At 43.3% G+C, this 20,535-nt stretch overlaps 1 protein-coding gene across 3 annotated transcripts; it reads left to right on the top strand.

Moving 5' to 3' along the window:
- The first annotated feature begins 5,533 nt into the window (after positions 1–5,533).
- Positions 5,534–19,915, top strand: donson (DNA replication fork stabilization factor DONSON). 3 transcript variants are annotated; one of them, XM_030359920.1, is made up of 13 exons: positions 5,534–6,119; positions 9,099–9,173; positions 10,820–10,849; positions 10,956–11,156; positions 12,489–12,667; positions 13,462–13,537; positions 14,005–14,107; positions 16,180–16,264; positions 16,538–16,744; positions 16,991–17,189; positions 17,425–17,494; positions 17,728–17,858; positions 19,520–19,915. In XM_030359920.1, the coding sequence occupies exons 1-13, from the start codon at positions 5,649–5,651 to the stop codon at positions 19,661–19,663; spliced, it is 1,971 nt and encodes a 656-aa protein (XP_030215780.1). In that variant the 5' UTR covers positions 5,534–5,648; the 3' UTR covers positions 19,664–19,915. The 3 variants fall into 3 exon arrangements, with proteins under 3 accessions (XP_030215780.1, XP_030215782.1, XP_030215781.1); XM_030359922.1 differs by lacking the exon at positions 17,728–17,858; XM_030359921.1 differs by lacking the exon at positions 10,820–10,849.
- Positions 19,916–20,535: the final 620 nt, after the last annotated feature.

Raw genomic sequence — 20,535 nt, forward strand, 5'->3', positions numbered from 1 at the left:
TACATTTGTGTCTAGTACACTGATATATTTGTATATGTTAGGCTATATATTGAGATGGCAGTGTTCGAAATACCCGTCAATATTCGGGGATGCCCTCATCCCCAGATTGTTCTCGATATGCAGTAGCCAGCTAGGCCATAACATTACAATATTTCATGGATGCAAGCAAGCCAAGACAATCAATCTATATCTATAGCCTACATGACAACACACAAACACACGCACACACACACACACACACAGACACACACACGCACACATGTTAAACACACTGATATAGCAATAGGAGCCTGCATTGGCTAAAGTTGTTGGGATGCACGTTATTTTATAACAGGGAGGGGCAAAGTTGTGCATTACAATGCAAACACGACAATAATTGGCACAGTTCTTGCGCACTCAGAAGAACATGAACTGAATAAATGCCAGGTATATAGCATATCGGAGACAGGCACACAATCAGTGCATTTGCAAATAAGAGCCTGCAGTATGACCGTTCTTGTGACATTATTTAACCATCCATCTACAGCTAATACGATCAGACAGATACATCATTGATCACATATAAGCCAACAACAAGCCCAACATCACCACGGCAGGTGCGCTCTCTCTCGCACATTCACACAATCACTCCAACTTCTCCAACTCCAAGGCAAAGCTGTTTCACTAAGACCACAAACAACCACAACTAACCAGCCTACATATCCACAACAATGCACAACAATCAGTTCTATACATTGCGTCTATCTTCTGTTTGGCGCACATGGCTAATGTGCATACTTGCACAGGACTGTCGGCTCCGCTTGTCAAAAAAATAGAACGTATTTGTGAATAAATGCTTTGAATTCTGAATACTGGACTTGGTGAGCTTGGTGAGTTGGCTATGGGACGTGCACTTTTACCGCGCCATTCTAGGGCCGGATTGTGGCTTTCTTGGACTTCCATAGGTTTCCTCCTACTGCATAAAGCAAAGTGTCTCTCCCACAGAGGTTGGTCCTTACAGATACCCGTAGTTCTGACTTTAAAGTCAGAATTCTGACTTTTTTCTCAGAATTCTGAGATTAATGTCAGAATTCTGATTTTTTTTCTCAGAATTCTGATTTTTTTTCTCAGAATTCTGAGATTAAAGTCAGAATTCTGACTTTAATCTCAGAATTCTGAGATTAATGTCAGAATTCTGACTTTAATCTCAGATTTCTGAGATTAATGTCAGAATTCTGACTTTTTATCTCAGAATTCTGAGATTAATGTCAGAATTCTGAGATTAATGTCAGAATTCTGACTTTATTCTCAGAATCTGACTTTTTTCTCAGAATTCTGAGAATAAAGTCAGAACTTAATTTTTTTTTTACATGTGTGGCCCCTAATCCTCTTCCGTAATTATCGCTATCGACTTGTGTTCCTAATATGCATATGTCTTTAATATACATTGCCATGGACTGTATTATGTGTTACGTGTTTAGTTTACGTGTTTTTGAACAGATGGACGCACACACGAGCGCCCGCTTTCAATAATTATTTTACACATACACACACACACGCGCGCGCATTCATTCATTCTTGTTAGCACTCACTCGCGGTAAAACAATGTTTTCTCACGATCAAATACTCGTCATTCCAAAAAGTTATGGGCTTACACGATGTCTGTGTCAAGAAAATATGTGTTTGCTGTACGGTGTTTTAGATGCATTGATTCAAAAGTACAACTTATTACCGCTGTATCAGCTGTTCTTTCCCAAATAATTTACCAAGAATGTGTGGCTATGAGAGAAGCAAAGTGTATGCACGAGGTGCACAAGCAACATTATGCATGCGCCCTTAAAATAGAATCTGAACAACGTGCCACTGACTTTAAACCAGGTATTTCCTGGTTTAAAGTCAGTGGTTTAAAGTCAGCAAATGTTTTCTAAAACTGAAAAATAGCACCAGGGAACGTTTGCGCCAGAACACGCCTCCTCCTTTCGCCTTAATTTACAGGCGAGTGGTGGTGGGGGGAAAAGAACGCTCTGCGCCAGTTGCAAACTAGCAACGACACATGTGTCCGTGTAGAAAGTCAATTGTGCCGGATGCAAGATAGGGCCCTTACTCTGTCCCGTTCTGTCCTACACCAATAGCTCTCTCTCTCTCTCTCTCTCTCTCTCTCTCTCTCTCTCTCTCTCTCTCTCTCTCTCTCTCTCTCTCTCTCTCTCTCTCTCTCTCTCTCCTCGCTCTCTCTCTCTCTCTCTCTCTCTCCGGAACTAATTCCAACCACACACAAATACCCACACACACCAACACAAACGAACACACGCACACAACACACACACACACAACACACACACACACACACACACACACACACACACACACACACACACACACACACACACACACACACACACACACACAACACACACACACACACACAAACATACACACGTTTGGCTATTCTTGATCATGAAGGAATGTATAAAGTCAAATGGACAAGCTGTGGCCTGACTCTCCTCTGGTATCACACCACACACAGACACACACACACACACAGAATCACACACAGACAAACAGACACACACACACACACACACAGGACACACATACACACACCCACACCCACACACACACAAAATCACACACACACAGAATCACACACAGACAAACAGACACACACACACACACACACACCACACACACACACACACACACACACACACACACACACACACACACACACACACACACAAACAGACGCACGCACACACAGACACAAACAGAAACACACCCATAATGTGTGTTTTGCATATTTGTGTGTTTGAGTGTGTTTTTGTCCGGTTAATAGTTCTTCCGTTCAAAACCTGCAGCGACATGAATGAACTAATCATTTACACAATTTGCCACACACAACAATCACACAGAACTAGACACAAAATCAATGTCCGTAGAAAAGGGTACCCTTTTTTCTGGCCTTATTTGAGTATGTATTATTCTCAACATGACATCAGAATAAATGATCTATAATAGCTGTCCTTAGTAAGTGCAAGGTAGATCAACAGTTCTAAATAAGATTAAAAAATAAAACTGCTTTTAAGAACTACAAATATGGCGGACAAGGGAACTACAAACTGGTTTTAGTTGAACTTCTGTTCCGTCAAATTTGTGACAGAAATAAATGTATTAGATAATCCCTATATTTCCCTGTTGAATTCAATTTAATGTTATTCTATATAATAATATATAATAATTCAGCCAAATGTCTAAATTCAATAATTTAATTTTGTGCGAGCTATTCTTTCTTAGAAAGTCCTTAAACTGTATATATATAGGCCTATATATATATATATATATGTATATATATATATATATATATATATATACTTGCATAATATACACTTGTATAATATAGCATGGCTCCCTCCCAAAACAATGATGTCCTGATCGATTGTCCAATAAACGGGCGAGAAAGAAATGTCAGATCGTGTTGACGTGTTGGACACACGAGGAAGGGAGAATGGGAGGGGTTTAGCGCCCTTCGCGTGGGGAGGTCGTAATTAATCAATTAACCAACCAACCGCGACCCTCGCTGCAGTTGGTTGTTTTAACTCCGCATTGATTTCTGCTGGCCAACGTTCCCCCGGCTGATTGATGAGCGCTGATTGGTGGACTGTGAGATAAAACACACAACAACAAAAAACATGAATTGAGTGGAAGAATTAGCATAATGTGGTATTAATCACTTTGACAGGGAGAGAGAGAGAGAGAGAGAGAGAGAGAGAAGAGAGAGAGATGAGAGAGAGAGAGAGAGAGAGAGAGAGAGAGAGAGAGAGAGGAGAGTGAGAGACGGAGGGGGGGAGAGAGAGAGAGAGCGAGAGAGAGAGAGAGAAAGAGGAGAGAGAGAAAGAGAGAGAGAGAGAGAGAGAGAGAGAAAGAGCGAGAGAGAGAGCGAGACAGAGAGAGAGAGAGAGAGAGAGAGAGAGAGAGAGAGAGGAGAGAGAGAGAGAGAGAGAGGGAGAGATGCAAACACTGCATTTTGGAAAAGCATTCTGCAGGTACACAGGAGCTGAATTAGGCCAGCATCCCCTGCTATTAAATATCCAAAAACGATAAATTAAATATTGGCTACATCTAAAACAAAGTGACCCCCACTCCTTCCAGCACAAAGCCCTGCAAAGCCAAGAGATGAACAGGAGTCCCCTCACTCATCTGGTCCTGAGGCTCTGTCCACAGACAGGTTCCCCATCTGCTCTGCCTCAGGACCAGCACATAAGAACATATAATTAGACTCAACCAAATTATAAAACATCAGAAACAAACCTACCTCCCCCATTGGAACACTAAAACACAAACACAGAGCAAAATGCAGTGTTATCTGGCCCTAAATAGACAGTAGACTGTGGCCCCCTACCTGACCACAGTGACTGATGTTAGACACAGAGTGATGTTAACAAAGTACAGACTGAGCACTCCCAGCCTGGCGATAGAAACAGGCCGACATAGGAAATCATGACTGCCCAAAGAGGAGCGGCTGTGCCAGCAGTGTGAAGAAGCTGCTGTAGAGACCGAGCAGCACTTCCTCCTCTGCCCCAAATTCAAAAATGTCCGCAAAGTATATTTTAGCAAATTCAGCAAAAAACACCCACATTTTATAAACTCCCATGTGGACCAACTAAAAATATTAATGGGAGAGAGAAAAGTGAGCTCCGTCCTCGCAGGACAGTTTATTTCAGCTCGCCCCAACATGAGAGGATGACATTCTACACAAGGCCTCACTGTTTTATTTTGTCTTATTTTAATGATTATTCATAACGTTTTTTATGTAGCTTCTCTTTGCATTCATTTAATTTTACTATACTATTACTATTATTTATATATGTACGTACATCTGTATGTTATCTTATATTGTTATGGGTTGTTATCTGTACACATTGTTCTGACGTTCTCTTTTGTTATTATACATAATATTTGTAACACTGTAATGCTTTGGCAACACTGTTTGGTTTACCACAATAAACATAAAGCTTTTCGAATTGAATTGAATTGAGAGAAATGTAATGTAACTTTATTTGAACAGGGACAATGTCCAAAAGAAATATTAACCTTGTTTAGAGCAAGGAGAGATGCATTGTACCAGGTTTTAGCAAACTGCTATTTTCCACCTGTAATCCTGGGCAGAGAGAGAGAGAGAGAGAGAGAGAGAGAGAGAGAGAGAGAGAGAGAGAGAGAGAGAGAGAGAGAGAGAGAGAGAGAGAGAGAGAGAGAGAGGGAGAGAGAGTGTGTGTGTATCTTCAATTTATCTGTTTAAAGGAGATACTGGACTTTTTGTACACTCTTATCCACATTTGACTTTCTATTGAGTATTTAATAATTTGATATTTGTATGTATTACAAATACAAATGTATAAATAGGGTAAGGTTTAACCGTTACCCTTACCCAAATCTTTTAATCTTAAACAATATCAAATGCCTGCTTTGTCAAACTCTAACAAAAGGGATGACTACATCGCGTCGTTTTTTTTCCTCCGTCCGTGACGCGTTTAATGTCACTACGCTGGACGCTGACGTCATCGCGTTACGCGCCAAATTCATTCGTTCATGGGAGCTATACACAACAGCTTCTTTCAGCCCCGTACTTTTTACACTGCATTTCGGGCAGAATAACGTAGATTGACATCAAAAACATGTCACAACAACCGGGCTATTCGCCCAGCTTCAAGCGACCGGCGGAGATAATGCGACTGAGGCGGAAGAGAACGCAGGGTGAGAGCCAGGGGTCCTGTTCCAGTCAACGGGGCGCCGCCGCGTTCGTACCCGGGGACAGCGACCCCTCGACTGAGTGCGTCCGGCCCTTCTCCCCGGGCCCGCTGCTGACCCTCCAGAACCGTTCCGGCGGAGGGGTGAAACGCCGGAACCCATTCGCCAGTATTGAAAATACGTGCAACAGCGCGAAGAAAAGACTTATTATTTACAATGATGATGAAAAGGAAGAATATACGGAAAGTGTTGTTCTTGGGGTAGCGGAAAATACAAAGATTATGGACGGAGGGACTTCAAAGATGGCGGATGGCGAGTTGTCACCAAATAAGGTTCTGCTTTTGAGTGACAGCTTGGTGGAGGCGCAGCTGCAGGTGATGCAACATACCTTCAGCAAGGTGAATTCAATTTAAAATAATCTTAAAATGTCTCCCCATTCAATGTTGCATTATAAATGTGTCTTGTTAAAGGATATTATTGTTTTCATATTAAAACATTGTAAAGGCAAATTTATAAATATGTGAAAAGATCATCCATTTACGTCACGCGTAGATATATGAAATATGATATAACACAGAGTTAAGAGAAAATGAGTAGTAAGCAATCCTAATTCAAACATCAAACAGCATGAAAAAACGGTCAAAAGTTAAAACTAGACAGTTTAAGGTGCTAAATATATCAATGGAATATATTTATTTGGTGAAACCCATTGAACAATAACACACGAAAGATGACCACAGCAGAGATATTGACTTCCGTCAAGTTGGAAAGAAATTGGCAGATTCGGAGTTTGCGGTTCAATAGATCACTGAAACATCGTTGCGACACAAATGACACCTCTAGCTAAATGTAGTAACTTAGAGCAGCCTTTCTCAAACTTTTTTCAGCCAGGGCACCTTTCAAAAGTGCATAAAATCTCAAGGCACCCCAGTGTAAAATATGATTAAAAACGACACTGCATAGCCTAAACGTAAATGCAAATGTCCTGTTTATTTAGACAGGACAGTAATGAACAGAGCATAATACAACTGTAAATATTAATAATAATAACAACTTCATAGCAACTTTATAGCACCTTTAAAAACACAGGTTTACAAAGTGCTTCACAAAACAATAAATCAGAGACACAAATGCCATAAAACCATAAGAGGTGGATCGCCCAAGCTATACAGCAACACAGGCAATACAAGAACCCAACAAATTGAGACCAGGAGAACTCAAATGAAGTGCAGAGATAGCAGGAATGTTTTTCCATCATAGTGCTTGTTTCCATCCGTGCCATACGCGCGCGCACACACACACACACACACACACACACACACACACACACACCACACACACACACACACACACACCACACACACACACACACACCCACACACACACACCACACACACACACACACACACACACACACTGTATTCAATGACATGTCTGTGGATATTGAATGCCGTGGTGTAATTTTATTAACACGGCATTCTTTCGTACATATGTAAGAAAGAATGTATTTATGTATTCAATTTATTCATATATGTCATATATGAAATGTCAGATCTTTTTTTTTTTTTTTTAATTAAATGTCAGAATACGTAATTTTTTGGCGGCACCCCTGACACAGTCACGGGGCACCCCAGGGTGCCGCGGCACCCACTTTGAGAAAGGCTGACTTAGAGAACCAGCTACAACCTTGTTTTCATCCAAACGAGCCGTCTTTAGAGAACGGTGAATTGCATTGGCTTCCATGAGCTGTCGGCTTTCAGCCGCAAGCTTAGGGACCGTCTGCAAAGTGCAAAACTGAAAACGACCACAATGGTCAAATTTCAATAGCGTCGCCATTATTGACTCTAGAGCCCCAAGACTTGCTCCAGATAGGCAAGGCCTCTATATGGTCCTCCTATTACAACCTTTACTTTTGAAAAATATGTCTCCGCTTATTTGTAAGGATTTTTTGTTGAGCGCAATTTCAATAGCTAATGTTGACATCGTCCGAGCCAAAGAGTATTGGTATTAATACCTCATTCATTGTCCAAAATAATCCATAATAATTCAAATCGGGTTTTGTTGTGGGTACAAAATGAATCTTGAAGAACACTTGTCCCAAGCGTCCCCGGCGAAATTATCGTCTATGATTTGATGACTGATTTCAACAATCAATGATAGTAACCCACCACAAACTGTTCACAAGAAGACACAAATATATAGTACTTAACTTTGCCATTATCAGATATAGATTATTGGTGGCCAAGTGCCTCACTTTAGCGTCCTTCACCCATCCAGCCACAGCATATTGGTAGGCATCAGTGCTCTTGAACGCTTTCAAGATATCTCCACTGTATTGGGGAGGGGTTGTGGACTAAATAAATATATATGTCATGAAGATTGATTTGAGGCAAGCGTGAGGCCGATACTAATGGACTAAAAAAAACCAGGGGTAACAAATAAGGATCCAAGCCTAAAATCTCTGTCTCTCTCTAACATTCAGATGAGCGGTGTGGGCGGCCATACTTGGCGAGATCGGTCGTGCAAATGGCGGCGTTCCAGAAAACGTGACGTAGATGAACCGTATGAATTGTTGAATCTAGAGCCCCAAAACTTGCTACATAAAGGCATGGCCTCTATATGGTCTTACTACAACCTTTACTTTGGAAAAATACGTGTATCTACTCGTATTTTTAAGGAATTTTTGTGTGCAATAATTTCAATAGCGTCGCCATTGTTGATTCTAGAGCTCCAAAACTTGCTCCATAAAGGCATGGCCTCTATATGGTCTTACTACAACCTTTTCTTTTGAAAAATGTATCGCCACTTGTTTTTGAGGAATTTTTATTTGGCAACAATTTCAATAGCGTCGCCATTGTTGAATCTAGAGTTCCAAAACGTGTTCCATATAGGCATGGCCTCTCTATGGTCTTACTACAACCTTTACTTTGGAAAAATATATCTCTTCTTATTTTTAAGGATTTTTTGTTTGGCAACAATTTCAATAGAGTCGCCATTGTTGACTGTAGAGCCCCACAACTTGTTCCATGGCCTCTATATGGTCTTACTACAACCTTTAACTTTCGAAAAATATATCTCCTCTTATTTTTTGAAGAATTTCTAAGTTGATGCTGAAGACCCCACACAACCGAAACTATGGACCATGGTATTACAACAATATCCTCTTACATAGTAGGGATGGGTGTGAGGAATCGATTACTCGAGTACTCCTCGTTACAAATGATATATATATATATATATATATATATATATATATATAGTAATGTAGACATAATGCAAATTAGTAAAAAAAAAAGAACAATAATGCTGCGGGTGTGATGGATTTTGTGATCACTCCATCACATTATTTTTCCTAACATCTCGTTCTCCCTTCTCAGAAGCGTCTGGACTTCTCAGAAGAAGACTCCTTGTTTGACGAGGAAGAGGAGGCGGAGAAGATACCGTTGCCAAAGGTCTGTATCTGTTTTGTTGATCGACCGATATATCGGGCCGATATTTGCATATATTTTTTACGTTTACAGATTTCTTTAAAAAAATATATTACTTAATTTTCCTGGCATGATTTACTGACAGACAGTTCAATAAATGTTCATTTTTTAAATTGAGACTTGTAAGATATTTTTCTCATCAGTATTTTTTATTATGTAAATTGAGAGAAGAAAAGCAGTATTGGTCATTGGCTAAGGCTGATGAAACGAAATCGTTATCGGCATCGGCCTAATCTGTCGATCCCAAATCTGTTGAATGCTTCCTCTGATTGTCAAAATCAATGTCTTAAAATCCCCCCATTAAATAACTGTGAAGTCATTGAGTTTATGCTTTATCGAACTTGGAACCTTTGGCCTGGGAGCAGAAGACCCTATCGATTAAATTGAGGACATTTGCAGAAGCTTTTATCCAAAGCGACTTACAATAAGTACATTTATACGGGGAATGGGTTAACCTAGGGAGGTTCAGAACAGAAGGCGTTAGGTGGCCGCCTAAACTTTAAAGTGCTGTGGGATAGGAATGCGCGATATAAACGATATACGATATAAACGATAAAAAATGGTCTGCGATAGAGATTTTAGTTATATTGCTCTATCGCGATAATGCATGTTTGACGCGATTTATCCATGACCCGCGAAATATAAAGAGCGGGTCATGGATAGAGCTATGAGCTGCAACCGTCTGCAACGCATCGTCCGCGACCCGCGAAATTTAAAAAGAGCCACGAGCTGCAACCAGCTGCATTGCATCATCCGCGACCCGCAAAATTGAAAGAGCCACGAGCTGCAACCGGTTGCAACCGGTTGCAACGCATCGTCCGCGACCCGCGAAATTTAAAGAGCCATGAGCTGCAACCGGCTTCAACGCATCGTCGTCATCTAAGCAAATATGGCTGAAAGCGAAACGGAGGAGCTGGTGATTGCGCTCATTTCATATTCATTTTAAAATTGTATGCGTTCACTTTGCACTTTCATATCAAGTATCTGTTGCCACACACTTGGAAGATTTTTCTTCATTTAAAATAGCCATGCCTAATACTGGATGTATTTCCCTAATTCACAGTATCCGTTTCTTTATTAACAAGACACCACCAGTTTTAATTTAATTAAGAGAAGTATACGTCATTGCACAGAAGATTTTTTTCTTTGTTAAAGTCTATGCAGCTACAACATTATGTTGTATGATTACAGTTTTGCACAATAAATGTTCTCAAAACGACATACTAAGTTTCTTTCTTTTGTTTTATACATTTAGCAGTTTGGCTTTCCTTAGAGTCTATGTAACCTGTTCTGAAATGGTTCTATTATGATTTATATATCGTGATATATCGTTATCGCAATAGGTTGCAATGTATATCGCAATATGGATTTTAGGCCATATCGCCCATCCCTACTGTGGGAAACACTGACTACTACCATGACCCATACACCATCTCTCTCCTCTGAAAAACTTTCAGAGGCCCCAGCTCCAGAAGCAACTAGCGTGACCTATAACATCTGTTTGTTGCCTATGTAATTGTCCTACTGATTTCGGACATGCTTTGTTCCTGTTATGTGCTGAATATATATTTGACATTTGATGTGCCTTGTTTCTGTTATATGTACTGCAGAACAGGAACCTGCTGGAAATCAGCTTTATAGTGAGTCAGGTTTTCAATTGTAACTTTGTTACCTTTAATACTTTACTGTAGAATTAAAAAAATAAAATCTCTCAACCCCCCCACCCCTCCCCTGAAACGCTTTCAGAGCCCAAGTTCCCGCAGCCAGGCCTCCTTAGCGCCCCCTGTCTGCGTGGAGTACCCCGCGGACTGGAGCCTCAAGACCCGCGTCCTCTTCACCTCCCCGCTGGCCTTCTCCTGGGCCGAGAAACCCAAGGCCCAGGAGGAGGCTGCCGGCCTCGCTCAGCACTGCCGGGCCCAGCACTCAGCCATCCCACACAGCATGCAGGTACCGACCAACACAGCCCTAGTGATGGACAGAAGGGCCGAATTTATCGGATGATTCCATCACAGATATATCTGGATAGGATTTGAAGACTTCCGAAATGGAGCAGATTTATTTATTTATTTACACACAGCATACAGGTAACGACTAGGGCTGAACGATTTGGGGCAATAATCGAATTCCGATTATTTAGACCAATATTGGAATTGCAATTTAATCAGCGTTTATTTTTAATTCATTAAGTTCTTTATGTTCTGTATTATTCACTAAACATGCAATAATTTATTCTTTAGTATGACCAACACAACACTGGAAGCAGTCAACATATAAAATGCTCTTCCCTTTAGGCCAGGCCGTTGTATTGAGATTAATTGATATTATAACATATTTATTTAACTATTGAATTGTGAAAGAAAAAAAAGTCTTATTGATCTCACTTTTTTGAGTCACTAACGGTAACAAATCGCAGCCTTTGTAATTTGCTTATTGCTTTCAATTACATCACAATTTCGTTTGCAGATTTGAAATCTTGCGAAATGGTGTCGATTTATTTATTTACACACAGCATGCAGGTACCGACGACCACAGCCCGACAGATTGGTGGGCCAAATCTTTCTGTCAATTTTCTGAAAGTTTTGTTGGGATCGGCGGATAGGTTTGCCGATTTGAAAACATCTAAGAAAAAATGTACTCCCGAATATCGACATCTCCCCCTTAAAACCAGTATCAGCTGGGCTTTAGTACAGACTTTTTGGGGTGGATAATAAGTGATGCTACAACTGACGAATGGCCACGCCATTCGTCAGTTATTGGGGAGCAAAATGATCTGTGAGAATATTGGTTCCTAGCCAACTGCCCCTGAATATATCTGATGATATATGATCATTTTTGGTTCTCTACCATTACATTTACAGTTAAGGCGTTAGCGACTGACAACGGTTAATACACACATTCACTCACCGAAGGCGGAGTCGACCCCTCAGGGTGACAGCCAGCTCGTCAGGAGCAGTCAGTGTGAGGTGTCTCGCTCAGGGACACCTTGACACTCTACGCTAGGATGAGTCGGGGATCCAACTAGCGGTCAACTCGCTTTACCTCCTGAGCGAAGCCAACCTTGTTTTTTTAATGCAGTCTGCGACAGACTGTTCCTCCACAATCCGTATATCCATCCCCTTAGCTCTGATTGGTCAAATCTTAGCTCTGATTGCTCAAATCAGAGCTAAGGCTCGAGGTCAGACTGATCCGCAGCAAGAAACGGACCGCCGACTCCCGCAGGATTCAGATCTCTCAAAATCCCGAAAAACAGTCCCACAATGCACCTCTCTGTGTTCCCAGGAGCCGCGGTCGTGCTCGGAGCTGCGCTGCGCCTTCCAGCAGAGCCTGGTGTACTGGCAGCACCCCTCCCTGCCCTGGCTGTCGCTGTTCCCTCGCATCAACGCAGAGCGCAGCTTCTCAGGAAAGAGCACCCCCTGGGCTCAGGATCCGGTACTGCAGCAGAGCCTCATGAGCGAATGGTACTGCTCATGAATGAACGAATTACTGACTTTATACCGGCCTTTTCTTACCAGTGGCCGGTCAAAGCGCTGTACAATACTGCCTCACATTCACACACACCCATTCATCCACACATACAACCATTCATCCACGCATTCACCCATGCATACATCGACGCCAGTGCCGCTAACACAAGGAGAGAGAGAGAGAGAGAGAGAGAGAGAGAGAGAGAGAGAGAGAGAGAGAGAGAGAGAGAGAGAGAGAGAGAGGAGAGAGAGAGAGAGAGAGAGAGAGAGAGAGAGAGAGAGAGAGAGAGAGAGAGGGGGGGGAGGGAGAAATATAATAATAATAATGTGGTACATGACTGTTCTAGCTGGAAACTACATAGGTGTACAAGAGTGCAATGGGGGCCATAATACATATGTAAATGCTTTTATTTGGATCCAAACATTTTGGGGAGCAAGATTGATAATGTAACAGGTTCATCAAGCTTACGTGACTTTACAATACGTAAATGATAAGTTAATATATAACACTGAACACTTATGGATAAATAAAACATCTTTGTCTCCAGATTTGCATGCTACCTCTGGTGGCTGAAGCAGAGCAAAACTTTGGCAATAAGTAATTCAGTAACTTATAGTAACAGGTGTCCATATACAAATCAAAGCAACAGGCCACCTCAATGCACACACGCACACGCACACACACACACACACACACGTTTGGGTGTGATATTCCTACATTAATCAGAATGCTTTACTCATGAACGTGGCCCTCCTGTCTTGGTGTCCGTGTGTGTTTCCCGCTGAAGGTCTGCCAGTCTGTCCTCGCTCTACAGTCTGCTGAAGGCCAGACTCTGTCCCTACTTCTACCTCTGCTCCTATCAGGTAGGTGTTTGTGACACGACTGTATGGTGTGTTGTGAGGACAAGCTTGCTAAGTAAAGTTTTGTGTGTTCTATTTGTAACTGCATGTGTGTGGCAGACTGTGTCGAAGTTGTAACTGTGTGTGTAACCCCCCCCCCCCCCCATGTTCTGTTGTGTAGACAAAGTAAGATTTGTGTTTCATTTGTAATTGCGTGTGGATGTTATTGTGTGTGTGTGTGTGTGTTTGTGCACATTTGTGTTTCATCCACTTTGGTATCCCATATGGTCTCTTACTTCCGTCATGCACCACATAATCTGTGCTATAAAAAGAGTCTGATATATTATTCTAACAATAGTCCGATACATTATTCTAAGTGTCTGATATATTATTCTCGAAAGAGTCCGATATATTATTCAAAGAATAGTCTGATAAATTATTATGAAAAGAGTCGGATACAACTCGTAGTTAATTTCTTTGTGCATCCCCAGTTCACGGTGTTGTTCAGAGCAGCCGGTCTGAGTGGCGCCGACTCCATCACTGCACTGCTCTCCCCCACCACCAGGGGGCTGCGAGAGGCCATGAGAGCTGAGGGTAAGCCCCCCCAACTCCACAGCAGTCTCTCTCTCTCACACACACACACACACACACACACACACACACACACACACACACACACACACCACACACACACACACACACACACACACACACACACACACACACACACGTTATTCAATCGGATCTCTGATCCTCACCCTAACTTTAAAGGGGACATATTATACCACCAGGTGTGAGTGTGATAAGCCGTTACAAGCCATTTTGAACGTGGGCATCACAGGTGGGCGTGTCCAACTAGATGTATGACGGATAGATGAGCAACGTTTGCTACAGTCCACTGGGTAGGCTGGTAGACTGATCTACCCAGCACACCTGGGGGTATAATATTTTAAGGTGCAGCCATTTTAAGGTGCAGAGCTGGCTGTGTTTTTGAGGTAGATCTGCAAGGACATACGACTGTTTGGGTTCTCCAGAGGGGTGTTCCACGAACGGAGGTTTAACAAACACTGAGTTAACGCTGAACTCTAGGTTGATTGACCCTGTGCCGACCACCCCAGAGTATTCGGTTCCACAGCAGCGGTTATGCATTAGTTCAATCATGGAAACCCTGATCGATATGGCGAAACGGGCCGCTTATTTCAATGAAATGGAACTCCAGGTTCTCCTGGAGAGCTATGACGAGGAGAAGGACATTATCACAAGAAAAGGGAACGCTAAAACCTCTGGAACCCGGAGAGCCAAAGCCTGGCAGCGGATCGCTGACCGCGTAAATGCGTTAGTTACACGTCAAAAGCATGATCCTTAATATTTGAGCCATGAATATATAAATATCCCAGTTAAGCATTCTTAAAGATCCTACCACATAACCCCTTTCTTCTAAAACAATATGTACTCCGATTGCTTCCAAGCGGTCAGAGGATCAAGTATAAAAATGAAGTATAAAAAACATACAAACTGGTAAGCTTTTCCCACCATCGTATTGGTATAAATTTAAATAAGCCATTTTTTTAAGCCAATCGTGAAAAGGCCGACAGTCGGCAGACTGGATCTGGCCCTCAAATTGTCTTGACCCCGGTGGAGGAGCTGTTAATAACATAAATTCAGGGCGCCCTGGCATGGAGGGGGTACCTGGAGGTACCTACCACCTCAGAGAGTCATGGGCCATACCCCACACTGGTTGAATGTAGGTTTTGGTGTTTTCTTGTATTTTAGATTTTTTTGCCTTCGAAGTAACACATGCAAACCGTGTGCTTGCCACAGCGCATACTATTCCAAATGTTTTTTTTTTGGTAACTAGGTAGAAAACCTAAAAGTGACAATTCATCAACTTCACAGATCAAGATGGATCAGTGCTTGTAATGAAGCCGCCGGCTACGATCGAACATTCTCCAGTGGATGCAAGTCCGTTAGGACTATTTTATACTTTATGCTGTAAATGCCTCTCGGCATAGTACTCAGACAATATTGCTCTTTGTATGATAGGAGGCCGACACAAATCTTGGATGGGTCATCTGAAACGACTGTGATGTGCTCAGCATCTCCAGCATTATAGCCTAGATAAAACTACCCTTTGAAAAAAACGGAGGGCTACGCAAATAGTCTGGAGTGAACTGAGGCCAGGTCCTCGAATGGTAGTGTTGGCTGTGTAAGGCTATTTAAATATATTAAAGATTTGCGCGAGAATCTATATCTCTCCACTCCAGCAAAAAGTCATCCAATATGCCAAGATGTCGAGCCGTGGTCTTATCAATCGCTCCCGGTGGATTGCACATATAATTTGCGCTCTGATATCAGCAGTTCTCTCATCAAAAGGGCATGCCATTGTGAACACATGAAATCTGCGGTGAACGCCGGTTGAAATACCCAAAACCGGGTTATGTTTCAAACTTAACCTGCGCAAAACCTGGTCCGACCAGGTTTGATTCAGAGCATATGTTGCTATAGCAACTAACGTACCGTGATCCTTTTGGAACGGAAAACCTAGGGTTACAGCAAACCCTGGGTTAACTTACCCGGTTATGTGATAAAACCGGCTTTGTGGAACACCCCACAGGTAAGCTGTTGTTGTTGTTGTTGACCCTTGGCTCCTTCTCCTGCTGCTCCAGGTATTGAGTTCACGCTGCCCCTAGTGGAGGAGCACAAGAAGAGCAAAGAGCGGCACCACAACAAAACCCCCAAAGACAACACAGAGTACGTCTCTGTCTCTCTCTCAGTCTCTATGTCTCTCTCTTTCTCTCTGTCTTTCTCTCTCCCCTTCCCCTCCTCTCTCTGTCTCTCTTTGTCTCTCTATTCCTCCCTCCTGTCCCTCTATCTCGCTCTGTCTCTCTCTGTGTCTCTCATCCCTCTTTCCGTCACTACCTCTCTCTCTCTCTGCCTCTCACACTCCTTCTCTTGAACCCTCAGAGGTCAAAGGTCACCCAGTCTCCCCTCAACATTGGATGTGTTTCATTGATTCTCTTCCAGGTCCTCAGAGTCGAGGTCAGGGGACCGGGGTGAAAAGGTCGTCATTGACGGGGAGAAGTCTGAACAACGGGGGGCGGCGGGAGGCGGTTGCCATAACGACGACGTCGACGACGATGACGATGAAGACGACGACGGGGGCTTCTCGTGGCTGATGGAGATGGGCGTCCAAGACAAGATCAAGAAGCCCGACGGTCTCTCCATCCAGCTGTACGTTTTTCTATTATTCATGTTGTTTAATTCAGAATAAAATAAAATGAATGCGTTTAAAATCAAACGTCACAATGTGAGTGTCTCTCTCTCTTTAACTCTCTGTCTCTCTCTCGTTCCATTGGTCCTATCAGGCGTAAGGATCGTCTCTCTCTCTCTCTCTCTCTCTCTCTCGCTCGCTCGCTCGCTCGCTCGTGTGTCCCATTGGTCTAACCTAAATGTGTATCCTTCCTCCTGTCTAATCAGGCGTAAGGACCGCCACGCCGTCTCCCTGGACCACCTGCCGGACTCGGTGGTCCGTGTCGAGGGTCCACACACCTTCACCCTCATCAACTTCCTCATCAACTGCAAGAGCCTGGTGGCGGTGTCGGGGTCCCAGGCCGGCCTGCCCCCCACCCTGCTGGCCCCAAACGCCTTCAAGGGAGCCAGCATGATGACCCTCAAGGTGGGAGGAGGGGGGAGTGAGGAGAGGGAGAGGGAGGCAACGCTATCTTTGTTTTTTTCACTCATTCACACGTTCAACTGTTTTACGTTTTTTTAAATGTGTTTTGATTCCGTTCAAAGCAACGGATTCTCCCATTACTTCTATGATGAAAAGATTCATTTTCCATCTTTTGTCTTTCCTGTCACTCTCACTCCCTCTCACCCCCTCACTCTCTCACCCTCTCACCCCCTCCAAGGCGCGCAGCGTCAACGTGAAGACCCAGGTGCGATCCACCTTCCAGGACGTCTGCAGTTTGGAGCTCACAGGTGAGAGAGAGAGAGGGGGGGGACAGACAGACGGACATAGGGACAGACAGACAGAGGGGGAAGGGACAGAGAGAGAGAGGGGGGAGAAACAGAGAGGGGAGAGACAGGGAGAGGGGCTAGGGTCAGGGGGGCCGCCATAAACACACTGCCCGCTTCGCCCTTTGAGACTGTACTTGTGATTCAGGGCCTTACTAATATAGTTGAGTTTAACATGTCCCCCCCCTCCTCTCCAGGCCCCATCCTCCCCTCCTCGCTGCACGCTGTGACCCGCCTCCTTCGCCCTGCCCAGCGAGGGGGCTTCTCCGCTGCGCTCTACACCCACGCCCCCACCGCCGTCCTCAACACACACACCGCCCGCGATTCAGTAAGGACCGGCTTTGGCCACGCCAAACACCAAGCACGTTTCAGGGTCCGTCCGTCCGATCGAAGTTTCGCTTTTGGTCCGAAATTTCGCTTTCTCTTCCCCGCTTCGTGTTTTGTTTCAACCAATCGCGTCGCTGGAGGCGTCTGCAAGCGTGCATTTGCCTAAAAGTGACCCGATATATAACTTTTCGCAGTGGGGAAGAAGAGCGAAAACGTTTTGTTTTGTGCGATAGACTAGACTACTATATTCAACAGCTATTTATTAAACAATAATATATAATTAGTAAAGCAGCTTTTCAAAATAACAGTATATTATTATGTGAAATTTTAACTATAAAGATAAATAACGTGCCTGAACAGCAGTGTCAGAATAATAGGAACAAGAGCAGTCATATATTGAATGCAATTTCAACTTTTAAAGTATTCTAAACTAACTATTATTATAAAAAAAAATGGAAGAGGTAGTTACGTTGGCAGCCGTGTGTTGCTTAAGCTGTAAAGCGCTGTGAGAAACCCTGGCCTACAGATCAGTACTGTGTGGATCGACCACTTCGAAAATAAAACATATAATCCTCTTCTGAACGCATCCAGTGGGGGCATGTCTTCATCTCCCTCCCTCTTTAATATTGAGGGTAGTAGTAAAGTAGTTCCATTAGGAGGAGACTATTACACCCAGCATGTAAGAATGAATTCTTAAAAGTCTTTTAGTCCATCTCCCATAAGACTCTGTAACACAACTGTTATATGCGTTCGGCTTAGCTCAGGACGTAGAGCGGGACGGCTGGTAACCAGAAGGTTGCTAGTTGGAGCCCCAGCTCCTCCTAGCTGGGTGTCGAGGTGTTGCTGAGCAAGACGCCTCACGCTGAGCTCCTGACCAGCTGGCTGTCGCCCTGAGGGGTCGACTCCGCCGTCGGTGTGTGCGGTGAAAACGGTGAATGTGTGCATTCACCGTTGTAAGTCGCTTTGGATAAAAGCGTCTGCTAGATGCAGTTAATGTAAATTGTATGAAACATGGTGCTATCACTCATCATTAATCACTGTAAATAATTTGCACTTTCCACTAAAAGTGGAAAAAAATGTCCACTGAAAGTGGAAAGTGCACCTGCTCCAGTACTTATTCTTTATTGAAGGAATCTTACCCTAACCCTAACCCTCAGCTGTTGTCTAACCCTTAAGCCACTTTCACACTGCACATATCCGTCGACGGATGACGGAGGTATTGTTTTTTTTTTGGCATATCCAATTCCGTCCGGGTTGTATTACAAAGGCAATTTCATTGGCCATTGTATTTGCATATATTTGCATAACGCGATCTGATTAGCCGACGGATCCGTGTCTGCCTGAAAAGTTGAACATTTCTCAACTTTTGGACGCAGGCAACGGAACCGACTGAACAGACGGACCCACAATGCATTTCGAGAGCGCCCCTTGCAAAGTCAATGAGATCCGTCGACGGACAGATGCAGTGTGAACGCGGCGTTAGGCATGCCCTATGTGTATCTGCCCCTATGGCATTGTAATCAGTGTTTATGTATGTTTGCTGGACACACTATAACTTTATTTATTTTATTACTGCATTTTTTTAAATTCCATGGGATGCTGTAACCAGTCAATTGCTCGTAGATGGGATGAAATAAAGTTCTTATCTCCCTCCCTCTCCAGGTGGGTGAGGCTGAGGGTGCTGAGTTGGCCTCCTGCGGCCTCCACCCCACCAGTGTGCAGCAGCTCCAGCAGCCCCCAACTCTGGGAAAGACTTCCCTGAGGCAACTGCATATGAGCAACTACAACTACACCTGGCTGAGCTGAAAGTGTGTGTGGGAGACTGTGTGTGTCTGTCTGTGTGTTAGACTGTGTGGAATTGTATTTCAGTACTTGAATAGTGTGGTAGTTTTATAATAATTTGTCCATCTCTTGAATATATTTCCTAGTTTATATTGTGATCTGATTTGAGTGTCTATTTTAAGCATAACATTATGAAATAATCCTAAATTGTCAGAAAACACCACGTTTTAACTTTAAACAGCTTTTTTATCAAATGAAATAAACAGCTGACCATAACCATTGGGCTGTTTTTGTATTAAATATATTTTGCATACCTTAAATTTTCCAAATGATACTGAAGGTGAGTAGGCGTTCCCACCTAGATGTGATGGATATAGATGAGCAACGTTTTCTACAGTCCACTGGTTAGGCCTGTACACTGATCTTTCCAGCATACATCTAGGGGGACACGCCCACTTGTGATGTCAGAATAGGCAGTTTATAAAATAGCTTGTAACGGCTAATCACACTCACACCTGGTGGTATAATATGCCACCTTTAAAGGGGACCTATTATGCTTTTCGACTTTTATGACCTATAAACGTTATGATTGATAGTCATGTTTAACCATACACAAAAAACGGTGTAGATTTTCGGGAAACTCTTCCTCTCATCTGGGTGCTTTCAGCCTTCTCTGTCAACGCTCCGTTTCGTCCTTCTCCGCCCCCTCGCCCCCCTCCTGCCAACTCAACTCCTTTGTGATTGGTTACCTTTCTTGGAGCGTGCATGCGGGCGGATTTGACCAGGCATATGGGGGCGTGGCGGGAGTACGTCTACGTAGATGTTTCCCGGAAATGTGAACAAGTGAATCGCAATCGTTGTCCCGAGTGTTTAGCGCTCTGCACAGCCACCCCAGA

The sequence above is a fragment of the Gadus morhua genome, chromosome 7 (genome assembly GCF_902167405.1).
Source record: "Gadus morhua chromosome 7, gadMor3.0, whole genome shotgun sequence".
NCBI classification, from domain to species: Eukaryota; Metazoa; Chordata; class Actinopteri; order Gadiformes; family Gadidae; genus Gadus; species Gadus morhua.

Bases quoted from the DNA above. Each gene is read 5' to 3' on its own strand.
- donson (XM_030359920.1), top strand. From the start codon at position 5,649: ATGTCACAACAACCGGGCTATTCGCCCAGCTTCAAGCGACCGGCGGAG. The intron at 10,850-10,955 runs GTGAGTCAGGTT...AAACGCTTTCAG, and splicing joins TGCTGGAAATCAGCTTTATA to AGCCCAAGTTCCCGCAGCCA. The intron at 12,668-13,461 runs GTACTGCTCATG...TTCCCGCTGAAG, and splicing joins CAGAGCCTCATGAGCGAATG to GTCTGCCAGTCTGTCCTCGC.